General features: G+C 37.5%; 2 protein-coding genes across 6 annotated transcripts; both read right to left on the bottom strand.

The window, feature by feature from the left end:
* Positions 1-2,867: 2,867 nt before the first annotated feature.
* On the bottom strand, positions 2,868-9,849 carry LOC103341187 (ENHANCED DISEASE RESISTANCE protein (DUF1336)). 3 transcript variants are annotated; one of them, XM_008244665.3, is made up of 22 exons: positions 9,297-9,849; positions 9,141-9,215; positions 8,951-9,004; positions 8,599-8,664; positions 8,358-8,416; positions 7,987-8,063; positions 7,534-7,659; positions 7,342-7,376; positions 7,104-7,204; positions 6,941-7,036; positions 6,657-6,721; positions 6,427-6,498; positions 5,964-6,134; positions 5,564-5,748; positions 5,397-5,433; positions 4,956-5,131; positions 4,680-4,781; positions 4,525-4,572; positions 4,146-4,289; positions 3,958-4,053; positions 3,502-3,603; positions 2,868-3,183 (listed from the first exon to the last, which is right to left on the bottom strand). In XM_008244665.3, exons 1-22 carry the CDS (start codon positions 9,588-9,590, stop codon positions 3,091-3,093), a joined length of 2,274 nt encoding a protein of 757 aa, XP_008242887.2. In that variant the 5' UTR covers positions 9,591-9,849; the 3' UTR covers positions 2,868-3,090. The 3 variants fall into 3 exon arrangements, with proteins under 3 accessions (XP_008242887.2, XP_016651894.2, XP_016651895.2); XM_016796408.2 differs by having other exon boundaries at positions 6,953-7,036; positions 9,297-9,847; XM_016796409.2 differs by lacking the exon at positions 5,964-6,134 and having other exon boundaries at positions 9,297-9,847.
* A 1,223-nt stretch (positions 9,850-11,072) lies between these two features.
* On the bottom strand, positions 11,073-13,622 carry LOC103341188 (uncharacterized). 3 transcript variants are annotated; one of them, XM_008244667.3, is made up of 3 exons: positions 13,465-13,622; positions 11,957-12,183; positions 11,073-11,536 (listed from the first exon to the last, which is right to left on the bottom strand). In XM_008244667.3, exons 2-3 carry the CDS (start codon positions 12,137-12,139, stop codon positions 11,255-11,257), a joined length of 465 nt encoding a protein of 154 aa, XP_008242889.2. In that variant the 5' UTR covers positions 12,140-12,183; positions 13,465-13,622; the 3' UTR covers positions 11,073-11,254. The 3 variants fall into 3 exon arrangements, with proteins under 3 accessions (XP_008242889.2, XP_008242888.2, XP_088898446.1); XM_008244666.3 differs by lacking the exon at positions 13,465-13,622 and adding an exon at positions 12,514-12,972; XM_089042320.1 differs by lacking the exon at positions 13,465-13,622 and adding an exon at positions 12,481-12,502.
* Between the last annotated feature and the right edge of the window lie 373 nt (positions 13,623-13,995).

Genomic DNA, 13,995 nt, shown 5'->3' with positions numbered 1-13,995 from the left:
CCGTAACAGTGAATTCCAGGGATGAGAGATCGTGTGGGTGAGTGCGTGCGTGCGTGCATGCGTGTTTTCTTGAACCTTTTTTGTTCATAACATTTTTGCTATACATTTTCTAAAATTGAACGATTTTATTGAGCAGTATGCTGTGGCGTGGCCTCTATGGCAGTGGCCTCCCAGGAGGTTATATTACAGTGGAAACATTTTGCCTTTGTTAAGTATGTAGGGATGGATTAGTTAGCTTAGGGGCATCGAAACCCTTCAAACAAAACCAGATCATTGTTGTTGGATCATGATGGAGGTAAAATTGAGATAGGTTTCCTTAAGCACACATCATGTACATCCTTATGGGTGGAGAAAAACTTCCACGTCTTCCTATATGTCTTCCCGTGTCACTTATTAAATGATGATAGATATAGAAAGAATTGAACAATGAAACGGGAGTAGGGAAGTATTTCTCCTATGAATGGGGTGGTTTTGTGATGAAATGGGTCAACATCTACTTTTAGGTTAAAATGTGTGATGCCCATAAGAAAAGCAAATAAGAGGAAACATAACTGGAACAGAGGAAAGTAAAACTGCTAAAAGCATTAGAGTTTTTAGAATTAATGTATTAAAAGTGTATAAAAAGGACCAGAAAAGCCTGTCTTATTATTATCAGTACACTTATTTTGGTTTAATTAAAAAAATGGAAAACTCTAGGGCCATACATACAAAGTACAAAGTTTACAAACATACATGTCATGCAAAATGCTCTCTGTTGATTCAAAGGAAACAGTGCCAATTGGTAATTCAAGTTTTGGGTTTACCATTATCACGGCTCACGAGAACAGAGGGGCCTGCAAGCAACCAATGGTTCACCAACTTCACACACAGAGACAGAGCTACCCTGACAATTAAATCCCTCAGGAAATCTCGTGATTCTCTTAATGTAAACCTGCTGCTATGCCATATATAAACAGTGCTGCAAGACATTGCACATTTTGTCATCTTCCTATTTCACTTTGCCGCTTGCTTGTGGTGGCTCTGTGATAAAAGTGGCCACAACCGTGCTTTAAGAATCTACGGTTCTTTTTTGGCCCAAGTAAAAGTGATGGTATGAATGAGTGATCAAAACATGGTATATCGTGTTTTAGCCCGGAAGATGATGCAATGGTGTTGAATGTTGATAAAAAAAACAAAAACAAAAACAAAACTAGCCGAAGAAGTTTCCAGCCGACAGGGTAGGTTTGAAATTGAAAAGCAAACTTCACTATTTCAAGTTTCAACATCTGCTTTGATTTGAATTGGATTTGCGTGTGCCGAGAACATCACATCTTTTTATTTAGGAAAGTAATTTACCCGAATTGGATTCCCATTAGAGTGAAAAAGTGTTAACAGCTTATTATATTTGATATGATACCACCCTCATCCAATCATATACATGAAGTACAATTAAAAATGTATTAAACCTAGATTTTCTCAGAAATTCTGTTTTACCCATTCTTCATATGTGGGGCAAGATACCCACTGATCACCTTGCTTTGAAATGAGATATGCTGTACATGAAGTCAGTTGGGTCTCATTTGGGAGGGAGACTTTCATGCAACAACGAGGATAATATTTTTTGTTATTTTCAATCAATAATATAATGATACGCGGAATAATTTTTTCACATGTCATTGTATTATTGGACGAAAATAGTAAAACAATCATATCCTCATTACAAGAAAGTTTTTCTGTTAATTTAGAGATTAAAATAGGGGAAACATTTGGTCAAAATATTAGTGGTGCAGAAACTAATAAGCAAAATGGGATTTAACATTTTGCTAAAAAAAAGGCATCAATCAATCAATCATGCATAAAGTATTGTATAATACATAAAAAGAAAAGAAAAGCAAAGATAGAGTGGGTGGAGTTCATAAAGTGATTGAAGAAAGGGGCCCTCTTCATCCATCTATGATCTAACTCTATAAGAGCATCCATGGGGAGTATATATAAGGGTGTATGTTAAATATACACCTCTTATCACCGAAATCATCTCTAATAGAAAGATGTAAAGGGATATAAATATACACCTCTTATCACCGAATCGTCTCTAAATGTAAATATACATTTTATTTTATATCTCTTGTAGGCGGGACCCACCCGAGAAAAGAAAAGAAAAATAAAGAAACAATTATACATCTTAGATTTACATCTTTTCCAATTGGAGCAAAAAACATATTTACACCCCCCCAGATGTATAAAGAGGATGTAAAAGTGACTTTACATTCCCGAATTTACACCCTCCACTGTGGATGCTCTAACACTCATCCATCTTTGAATTATGGTAGTTTTTACTTGTGCTTTTGATTGTTAGTAATAACCCTTAAACCTGTCTTAAGCGTTACATCACCACCATCAGCATAATCCCCTTACTTAGATCTAACATCATTCAGGATTTCGTTAAAACATAGACAAGGGAATGCCAGAGTAAATGTGTAACCTTCACATATACAACTCTCAATCACCAGAAGTAATGTTCCGTAAGAATAATAAACTCTCCGACAATAACACTTCCCAGAAAGCCAAGGAAGAGGAGTTTTTATGTACGTGTTTCAGCCTATATATATGTGGTTGCAATTTACTTGTTTGCGCCTCTTTTTTTTTTTTTTTTTCACTGCATCTTTTAGCACACAAAGCTTAGAATCTTATATTATACATACAGCATATTTGGGAATAATTGAAATATCATTTTGTTGAGTACATCTTCTGCAAGACCAGTTTTGCATGCATCAAGGACTCAAGTAAAGAGAAGAAAAATGAAATGGAAGAAATCAAGTATAACAGCCTATATACTGACAAAGTATGAACTCAAGTTTGGTCCTTGAAAGTTGAAACTGCTAACGGAATTTGGATAAAGAAGACAAGTGGAAGAAATGGTCTTCCATCTTTGTATTACTTCATATTTCATGTGATAACAGTCAATTAATGTTTTATTCTACAGTAGACCGTGTAATGCAAATCAAAACCCTGGTGACTCTTACAAAAAAATGAGGAAAAAGAAAACCACCCCGTTGAAGCAATAGCTCATGACAAAGGTCGTAAAAATGACTAAAGAATGTTGATACAACATCAAACCTCCAAACGGACAGCAGAGTCGAGCTTCAAACGATTTAGTCGAACAGTCCCAAGAATGTACTCGGGCAACTCCGCCTCCTCTTTTGCCTGCAAGCAAAGTATGTGTTTATCACATGCAACCAGGTTACATCAATATTTTTGCTATGCTCTGTTTTTTATGATATATTTTTGCAATGTTACTAGAAGCTCTCTTTATTTATCCTTCTCCCTATTGGTTATACCTCTCTCTCTCTCTCTCTCTCTCTCACACACACACATGCATGTCTATGGGTGAAAGTACAAATTATGTATTACCAATACTTAGCTCTCTTTAACAAGTTCAGAACACGTTCATACCAAAAGAAGACCAAAAGTTGATATAAGGAACACTGTACCCAAGAGTGCAACAATCATTAAGACACAAACCTCTATCAAAATGGCAAGGTCAACCACTATGCTCGTGACATATCCTAGGACAAGTCCGATGACACTCCTTGCTACAGATGATGATCCAATATCCACATCAATCTGAAAAGTTGTAGTAGTTTATTACATTTGAAAAAAAACAAGCAGAATATAGCAGGGCAATCATTAGAGGTGCCCCATAAGCAATCAAGAAAGGTTAATAATGCTTGAAATAACAGTTTTAGTTCTACACCGTCAAGTAAGTTTCTGCTTGTATCATAGAAAAATTGCTAGCCACTCATAGATTTGTTATTGCTACAAATAGTTATGTAGATTCTTTGAAAGTTTGTTCAGTTACTAAACTTCTCAAACTAGAAAAAACTCAAAAATAATTATTTGACAGTTGACTGAAAGTTGAGGAACACATATTCAGGATCCTCAAATAGAGGGAACTGCACAATAATATGATTAAATTACCTCTAGAAAGTTGTCTTGTCTGAAATATTTGCAAGTCACAGCTTTCCCCAATAGGCAAGCTTTTGTTCCAACAGCACGCTTGACCATCCAATATCCCTGTAACAGTAGACAACCATTAGCTACTCTTTTCCATCAAACGTAGAACACCCACGTGCCTATGCATACTTCAGAGTTAAAGCATAACATACCTCAACGATACTAGGAATTAACTTAAATCGTGCATCACGAAACATGTCACTCCCATCCACAAATTGAGCAAACAAAGAACCTGGCTTTGCAGGTCTGTCAGAAGCATAGTAAAGTGCCAAACTATAGTTAGGTTTTGCGGGAACCTGAAACAGAAAAACGACATATCATAAAGATAGTAAGAGGGCAGTTCACTTATCAACATAGTTCAACGTATATCTCATTATCTTCTAAACCTAGCTTTATTGGTCTATGAGACATGTATCAAATATGAGACAAGATTGGGACTACTTGTCCATTTCCGTCTGCACTTCTGTAAATGACAAACAGTCATCCCATTTCCTAGCAAAGGAATGGTTTGGGAGGAATTCATATACGTACCTGGAGATTAATGACAAGTACAAATGGAAGCTTCTTTCCAGCCTGTGACTGAAATCAAGAAGGGTATGCTTAGACAGAAATCAGAAATGAACTTTCAAATTAACAATTTACTTTATCAATATAAAAGCAATTCGAACATGAAAAACTAACTCTACCTGAAGAAGACTCCGTGGATGGAGTGCAATCCTATCTAAGCTTTTATCAACTTTGAACCAATCTACTGCTATGAGCTTGAGAAGGGGATCTCCTCCCATTACCTTGAAAGAGTGAGTGAGCAATAAGCATAAGAAGATGACCGGAAGTCATCGGATTTCGTGCAGAATGTTCCAAGGAAAAAAAAGGGAAACTAAACCAAACACCACATACGGATCAAATGTACAAACACAGTGCAAGTTCTCAGTCAAATTAGTTCAAGGCAGAGTACAGCCCACCTTGGAATTGTCCTTTAGGTAGTTCTTTCCCCTGATCATAAATCCCGTACCGCTTGGACATGTCCAACAGTTTGTGTCAGCCTCATCCTTCCCATTGCGCAATGAACCACGGAATTGGCTTGGGTCAATCATGACAGGAGCCACTTCAGAATCCAGTTCCTTATTAGCATCTGCAGCTGTATCCAGAATGACCTATACTTAAGCACTGATAGTTTTTTAAAAACGGTAAAAAATAATGACAAACCAGTCTTTGAATGTATTCATGTCTTTTGGTTCTTAAATAAGTAAAAAGCTTTATAAAAAAGAAAGCAAAAAGAAGGGACACCATTCTAGTACGCAGGAAGGTTACATAAGATAGCTTCACTCTTGAAACTGATGATAATAATTTATAGTAGCATAATAGATCAATGCATAATTAAAAGTACTTAGATGTGAGCAAACCTGAGGTTCGCTTCAAGGCCAAGTTCAATTTTGAATCCTGCAAAGTATAGAGGGTGGCTATTAATATCTGGAATTCAAAATAATATCTCAATACAAATGTGAGATGCATTCAATTGGACCACAAATAGTGTTCCATTCCAAGATGAAGAAAATCAGAAAAGGAAAACCTTGTTGTCAAGTTCTTCGTCAGAAGATGAAGAGTCCGCAGACATTGCATCATAAAACTCATCCTTGACTTCTGACTCCTCAAATTCAGCATTGGAAACGGAAACTTCAGATAGTTTTGATTGGATAACTGTAGTAGAAGATTCAAATTTGAGTGCAGGATTTGCTCCAATATATTCCTTAAGACCTGAACAATTACAAAAACAAAAGAAACATAACTGCCTTTGCAATAAACATTTTACGAAATACTTGAGATATCTCATGTTATATGGTTTTGGAAACCAGTTTAAGGGTAGGTTAAGCAACAGTTCTCACATGAAGGTTTTTTTTTTATAGCATAGAACATTCGGATCATAAATTCAAAACAAAACACAGAAAAATATAGATAATTAATGTCTCAACCTCCCACTTGGCACAATAATGCATAAGGTACACTCTTTTCAAACTTTGAGCAGTGATTTTTCTTCCATCTGCACCAGCCCGCAGAATTTATCTCTAACATTTGAGTGACAAGACATCTTGGAGTATTTGAACCCATGGATGTGTTCAAATTTCTAACCTCCCAAGTAGATGCTGCGATACAAATTAAAAACATAAAAAGAACACCAACTTAATGAAGAAACGGAGACTTTCTGATAGCAGAAATTGAGCTTCATTGATGAGAACAAAAAAAAAAAAAAAAAAACAAGCATCATCAGATTTGGAAAAAAAATGTTATCAAGTGCTACAAATCTGTGCTAGCAAGCCAGTCAATTCATCCTAAAATTTGCAAGGGTTTTATAAAACCACGGAAAGTGGTACAAATCTGTGATAGCAAGCTTCACTAATTATCAATTTCTTCTGTAAAGCAGATAAAATCTCTTACGGTTTATTTTTGTACGACGATATCCAGATCTTGGAGGCTTCTTCTTATGAACAGCTGGGAAATGCAAGATTGCTGCATTAAGATTAACAAAAGATATCAGCAAAATAGGAAGGCAAAAGCCATGTTTTCTTGAGGACAAAAATGAAGCAAGCGATAGTTAAGCTCTACTCTCTACTTCACAAAGTGAAATTATACTCAGATTGATAATGCTGAAATTTATATCGTCTTACTATATGTTCCGTCTTGTCCGCAAAACCATTGCCTAGAAAATATAAAATCTCTTTTCGAATGCCACCTGTATAACATGTTAAGTAACAAATGAAAACCTCACGATGATGAAACAATAAACAGAATGCAGACTGACTTTATTATGTTAAGACTGCAGACTGACTTTATTATGTTAAGAAGCCATGCAAAATTATATAAAACATTAAATAAGGGCTTGATCAGTAGAAATAAGACGAAGGTATTTTCTCAAAGATTAGAGAGAGCTAGTCACATATAACATCATTACCGAGTAAGATACCTAGGATCAAATGTCCCATAGACAACATCCAGGTGCCCATCATAAGAATCTAACAGCTCCAAGTCACCTGTCAGCATATCCCACCTGAAACGAAAATTATTAGACAGAGAAAATTTGTATGGTGATATATTTATTACGTAAGACAACTTACTCATATCTCTGATGTCGCTCAAGGTTTAAAAGTACTTCGAAAGCAGTATCTGCACTTGCATCGATGACAGCAACAGCCTTGACAATAACACCTTTACCACTCTACCAACAGTGGAATTAATAAAGCATGAGATGATGCTGAGAATGCGATGCATTCTCTTACATGCGCGCAGAAACAAACACACAGATGCTCACACACACATATAGAAAAATGCACGTATCTATCTACAATGAGATACCTCAGAGTTAGCAACATCTTCAAATATTCTAACACCTGAAACCAAAAATAACACACGCATGAAGAAAATAAATCAGAAGATTGCATGGTTCACTGAAATCACCAAACTGCAGTCCTAAAAATTCAGTAAGAGAAAGAGATAACTATTCTTTGCCTGCTGATGTCTATCAAGTGAATAGTAAGAGAAGAATACCATTAATTGTTCGCACACATTTCCACTCATATGCTTCAATTGCATCATTGATATCTCTTTCGAAGTATCCATCTGTACTACCATTTGCACCCAAGCTTGAGGACTGGCACAAAAGCGTTTCTGGTCCTGTAACACAAAGATAAATTTTTTTAAATTAATATAGAACTAGTATTATATGTCTCAACTCTCAAATTTGAAGGAAAAAAAAAGGATGCTCATGATTATGCGTTTAATAAACATGTAAAAGAACTTATGTGAGAACATAAGCAACCGATATAACCAAGCACCGAAAAAGACTATTTTTTAAACCAGATTGTAAAAAAATTATTTCTCTAACATAAATTTCAATAAATATGTCAATTCAATGACCAATGACCAATGAACTTTGGGACCCTGAACCAACTCAGTCCCATTGTAAACATTAAAAAATAAGCCATTTACATACCACCTTACCTTGCCCAATTCTTATAAGCTTTTTCAATCCACTTGCATAGCGCCTTACTCTAGGTCGATGGACATCGAGATTGAGCCTTCAATATTAACAAAGCAAGAAAAAAGGTCATTTAAAAAGAATATGATATGCGCATTGAAGAGAATCAAATTAATTGACTTAATGATAAGCCTGTATGGTAGGACATTCAAAAGAGATTAAAAAAAGAACACGATAATAGAATATATCAAGTTATAGGTATAAATGTGGAATGCAAGCATACAGATTCCATCATCGTATATGGAATCCAACAATAAAAACGTGGGTCATAATCAACATGGCTAATATGAATTACTATGCACGTGTATCACCAATCCAGGAATTATAAGCGTACTCGGTCTCCATGTTCAGTTTGTTTCTGGCACTACCTCCTCTTGTCAGCTCGAACTCAGCCTGTAATCAGAAGCAGAGTTCCAGTGTATTAAACACAACAATGAACTGGAAACATGCAATTCTCAATTGCATTCGGAACTACAGTTTCAACATTTGGAAAATAAAGTACCGGCTCTGTCACAAGGACGACGGTAAATGTTCAATTTGCAAAGTAAGAACACTCTCTACAAAACTTGACGTACCTGTTGCTTGGCTTGATCAAAGGCCTCCAGCCATTTTTGGGCTTCTCCAGCCGTAGCACAAGCAATCTTCAGAAACCAATTAATTGTCAACCATCTCATCAAATAAGAGAAAGGAAACCCAAATGTAATGCGTAAAAAGAATCATTTCAACAAGCCTAGGAATATCAGAGAGTATGAGAAATGGCTCAAAACTAACAAACACTTGCCAAGATCACCAATTCAGTATATGAAAATTCACAAAAGTAACTCTATACAATATATTCGCATCATTTCTTGTAAACTGAAACAATGACATTCGCATTCTAGCACAGTAGCCGCAAAAACGAATAGTTAATATGGCGCCAAAACTTACTTCTCCCTTCTTTGATTCATCCAATCGATTGAAAAACCGTAGAACGTAAACATCCTGCAGAAAGAGAGAAACAAGCATCCACAGCAACAATAAATATCGCTTCTACTTGAAAATGCTCCAAATTAATTAATAAATTCAATGGTTGCATTGTATAGAATCACTTAAAAGTTAAAAGTAGATATAAATTTACCCCATAGTAGACCTTTCGACGCCCAACCTCCTCCAGCATAAGTGTAGGCCCAACAACGCCCCTCCGAATGGGTTTCTGGTCGACACAGAGCATATATTTACAAAGAAAATGGAATTGGTAATTAATTAAGTAAGAAAGGAATTGAATTTGGCTTACAATGCCGGGGTTCTCGTGAGGGTCACGCTTGTACATCTCGACATACTTGCCGCGGATGAAGAGGAAGCGGAGGTGACAATACTCGTGGCCGATGGAGTTGACCCCCAAATGATAAACCCAACCAAAATACTCAAATGTGGAGGACCCTCTCTGATCTTCTCCTCCTCCTCCTCCTCCTCCTCCTCCGCCGAGTCCCAGTAATCCGCTCATCGTGCTCACCTCGGACCGTTCGCTCCCCACCTTCTTCAACGTCGACGGCGACGACGATGACGACGGAGACGGTAACGCATCCATCGTGCTCAAAAGCTAGCCCAGCCTACTAGGAGGCAGAGGCAGGGGAAGCTATATTAATTAATTGGGAGCTGCTTAGCTTTGTGCGATCGATCCTTCTCTCAGGGAAACGATCGGGGGAGGTCCGAGAGGAGCAAGAGAGAGAGAGAGATCATGGAGGGAGGGAGAGGGAGGAAGATGATGATCACTCTCCCATTGCAATTCTGTATTTGCTATCTTTGAATTTCTACTTTCTATATTTTCCAACTTACAATTAACCAGCGGGAAAATCGGTGTGGCCTTCCTTATATGTAATTCGTTTCTCCTAGTAGGCGTGTGGGGACCGTACGTTTACGTTGTTGGTGTTGTGGGCTCCACTTCATATTGATGGAGGGGGGTCAACATGCAGAATTTGGCAGTACACGGACTTGCTCTTATTTAGAGCATCTACATAAGGGGTGTATTTTTGGGAGTGATTTACATCCCATTTATACCTCGGGGGGTCTAAATACGTTTTTTGCTTCAATAAAAAATGATGTAAATCTAAGATGTATAATTTTTCTTCTCTTTTATCGGGTGGGTTCCGCCTGTAAAAGATGTAAAAATATATGTAAATGTACATTTTATATCTCCCATTAGAGATGATTTCGGTGAAAAAGGGTGTATATTTAACATACACCCTATATACCCCTTCCATTATAGATGCTCTTATATTTGTATCCCCTTGTAATTAATAAAATACGGAATTAAAATACATTATGAACTAATTTACCCAAATAAGCTAATCTCCCAAATAAAAAAGTGCATTAATAGCCAACCTTCTAAAAACAAGTACAACGATCTTTGATTTGGAACTTCCCTTAGCCTCTAAATCTAATGATGGATGATGATAAGTAACTATTGCTTTTGGAAGGACGATTGGGACAAATTATATATTTTGTTGCTGACTTGTTTCCTTTTAGATGGTTTTTTCATGTAGCAATTTGGCATTACTGCTTCTGCATGGGAAAAATAACTCATATGGTTTTAATTCTTTTTTGTTTTATGCAAGGCACGTTTTATATATTTTGGTTAATACATGCCACGTTAGTTTTAAGATGCATAATTGAATGGTTTAAACGGGAAGGGATTGGGATCAAGTCACGTGCAATATAGCTTTGCCCCATCCCTCTCGGGCGGGTGAGATTCCTACAGCTCATAATTTTTCCATGACCGTTTGCCTTGTAGTTGTAGGTGCCCATCCATCCTCATCCAGCAAAGTTTAGATACAAGGAAGTTCCAAACATGGATCCTTCTAATTCAAGCAAACCAATTCCCAGGAGCACTCAACATCAAGAGAGAGCTGATGAGACAAGAGAGACTCAAGCTAAAACACTTTTCATTATTTCATTTCATGTCAATGCAGAGTCACTTCCACATTGCTCTTTTCAACTCTCAGAAGACGTTTTCAATGACAGATCATCAGATGATCAAGTTCATCTTCAAAGGGTTCTGTACACTAGCCAATTAAGAAAAAATAAATTTAGGTGCACCAACCAGATCAAAACAAAAAGCTCACAACATTTAATACATTGATAAGCCAATTCTCACCCAACATAGTTCATAGAACTTACTACTAACTAAACTTATGACAAACAAAAACCAGAATTTCAACAAAATGCCAACAAGCCATCCCTGATAGAATTACATTAACCTTCAGTTGGATTTCGTCCTTGGTCCACTTCATATTCATCATCGTCATCATCCTCGTCCTCGTCCTCATCCTCGTCCTCATCATCATCATATATGCTGTTCTGATGAAGCCTATTGACTTCACTATTTGCATCCTCTTCACTAAGAAATTCCAGTCCATACTTCGTGTCTCGGTGTTTAACCAAAAGCCAGCGCAGCAATCTATCTTCCTTGTTCAAGTAATGCAGCTCCTTGTTGATGTTAGGTGTAGCCATCATCGTCATTTGCATTAGTTGACCCTATACCATATACCAAATTGATTTATAATAAAATTTTATCTGGTCAAAATGAGATAAGAATTTGTTTGTATTCAGAAAGAAATACCAACTAGACAACATATGGAGATAGAAAAAGGACAGAATCCTATGAAAGTATCATCCATGATTTTACGATACATTGTCCTTTCTAATTTCTAGGTATGAAATACAAATTAATTATAATATATCAGCAGGAAGCTTCAGTGGCATCATCGTGACCCTAAAGTTATAGCAAAATAGCATCTAACAAGTTCACTTTGAAAACATCCGCAAATGCAATGCAATAAACAATAGGCTTGCTCTCACATTGCAAAATGAAACAATTCAAAACAACTAAAAGAGGCCCGAAATCTAAGTTACAATAACAACTATTTCACTAGGTTGCAGAAAAAACAAACCCACCTGATAATATCTGCCATCAAGCTTCTTAATACCATAGCCCAACTGAACAGTGCCAAATGACTTCATGTTAGTAAGAACTCCATTTCTTCTGTAAACATGTTTGCTTACTCTAGCAACCAAGTCCATCAGAGCCTCCTTCCTTACATGGGGTTTCACCAGAAGCATACAATCATACAGAGGCATTTCTTTCTCTTTTCCTTTTGTGCAGCTCAACTGGCTTTTTAAAACTGTACGCATATACACAAATATCATTAACAGAAATCCAAGGCCAGCAAATTATAAACCCTAAATCAATGAAAAAATGAACTTCCAACAATGTTGTATAATTTATAAATTACATTCACAGTTAAAATTGAAGATTATTAAACAAAATCATAATTATTTAGAATTATAAATTATAAATTTATACCAAAATCATGCAAAATAAAAGGATATATATATATATATATAAAGTACCAAAATTGATATAAAACATGGGGGAAAAACGAAAAAGTTAAGCATAATAGTACTACAAAGAAAAATACTTGAAATGAAAGGCTAGGCCTCTAAGTCTTAACTCTTCCTCCTCTCCATATCCTCCGAGCCGGTCGCGGCCTGGTGGTGGTGGTCTTTCGTGAGAGAGAGAGAGAGACGGTTCAGAGGAGAGAGAGGCAGCGTGAGGGTTTTCTTTAAAGTCAGGAATTTTTTTTTTTAAAAAGAACCCCACCCGCCCAGACCCGTCTAGGCGGTGTCCTTCCGCCTAGTGTACGCCTAGGAGCCTAGGCGCCGCCTTTTCGAACACTCACAGGTCCATTAGAAGATGAAAGTTGAACATTTTCAGCAGCCCCTTGAAAAACGAAAAAGTTAAGCATAACAGTACTACAAAGAAAAATACTTGAAATGAAAGGCTAGGCCTCTAAGTCTAATTCTTCCTTCTCTCCATATCCTCCGAGCCGGTCGCGGCCCGGTGGTGGTGGTCTTTCGTGAGAGAGGGAGGGAGACGGCTCAGAGGAGAGAGAGGCAGCGTGCGGATTTTCTTTGAAGTCAGGAAAAAAAAAAATTAAAAGAACCCGACCCGCCCAGACCCGCCTAGCGCCCGCATAGGCGGTGTCCTCCCGCCTAGTGTCCGCCTAGGAGCCTAGGCGCCGCCTTTTCGAACACTCACAGGTCCATTCGGCACCAAATAAAGATGAAAGTTGAACATTTTCAGCACCCCCTTGAAAATAAAAATAAAAAGGACTAATGTAAACAAATTAGCATATACATAATCACAACCACCACAACCCATACCCAACGTCAACGAATCCCAAAACATCACAACCCTAAATCCCCAAAATAACAACCCTAATTAGACTCAGACGAAGTTACAGGGAAAATAAAACCAATTTATTGTCTACGAAATCCATATAATGGCTGATAAAGCAAACAGAAAATGAACCAAGAATTGGAAAATTAAAATCAAAAGAATGAGACAATTGCGTCCAAAAGTTAAAATCCAAGGGGAAAGGGGCGGGGAAGGAGCTCAGTACCTTGTAGTCTTTCTTAGGGGACTGAGAAAGCTTCAAAGAGCGCCCGCCCAGACGGAGGAGAAGGCGAAGGCGAACAGGCCGATAAAAATGGAGTTAATATCATTCTCTGTGATCTCTAAATCTGGGCCCGTAAATTATGAACTAACGGATGAAAATGGGCCACGTTCCCCAAACATTTTCACCTTAGGCCAGCCCGATCCAATTTTTTGATGGATCAACGATCTCACTAAGGCCTAACCTCACCCCGTTGAAGAGGTTGGTGGCACGTGTAGATCAAAAGGCCTGCCTCAGTGAGTCAGCGTCTTTCGGGGTTCAAATCGATCCGTTCGTAGGCCGGACCTCAAACAAGGCGGTTTCAGACTCAAACCGCCCAAACAATTAAAAAAAGAGAAGGCCCAAACCGCCCAACGAAAGTCTGTTGACAAAGGCAACACGTGTTGATAAGAACAAACCCTACAGCCATTCACTTGAAGACACGTGGTTTGTCGGTCCCTTTCTCGGCAACTAAGGTTCTTACCATACATATCATTA

The sequence above is a fragment of the Prunus mume genome, linkage group LG8 (assembly GCF_029339155.1).
Source record: "Prunus mume cultivar Tortuosa linkage group LG8, ASM2933915v1, whole genome shotgun sequence".
In the NCBI taxonomy this organism is placed as follows: Eukaryota; Viridiplantae; Streptophyta; class Magnoliopsida; order Rosales; family Rosaceae; genus Prunus; species Prunus mume.
The sequence above is the reverse complement of the archived record's forward strand: the minus strand, read 5'-3'. Positions and strand labels throughout refer to the sequence as shown.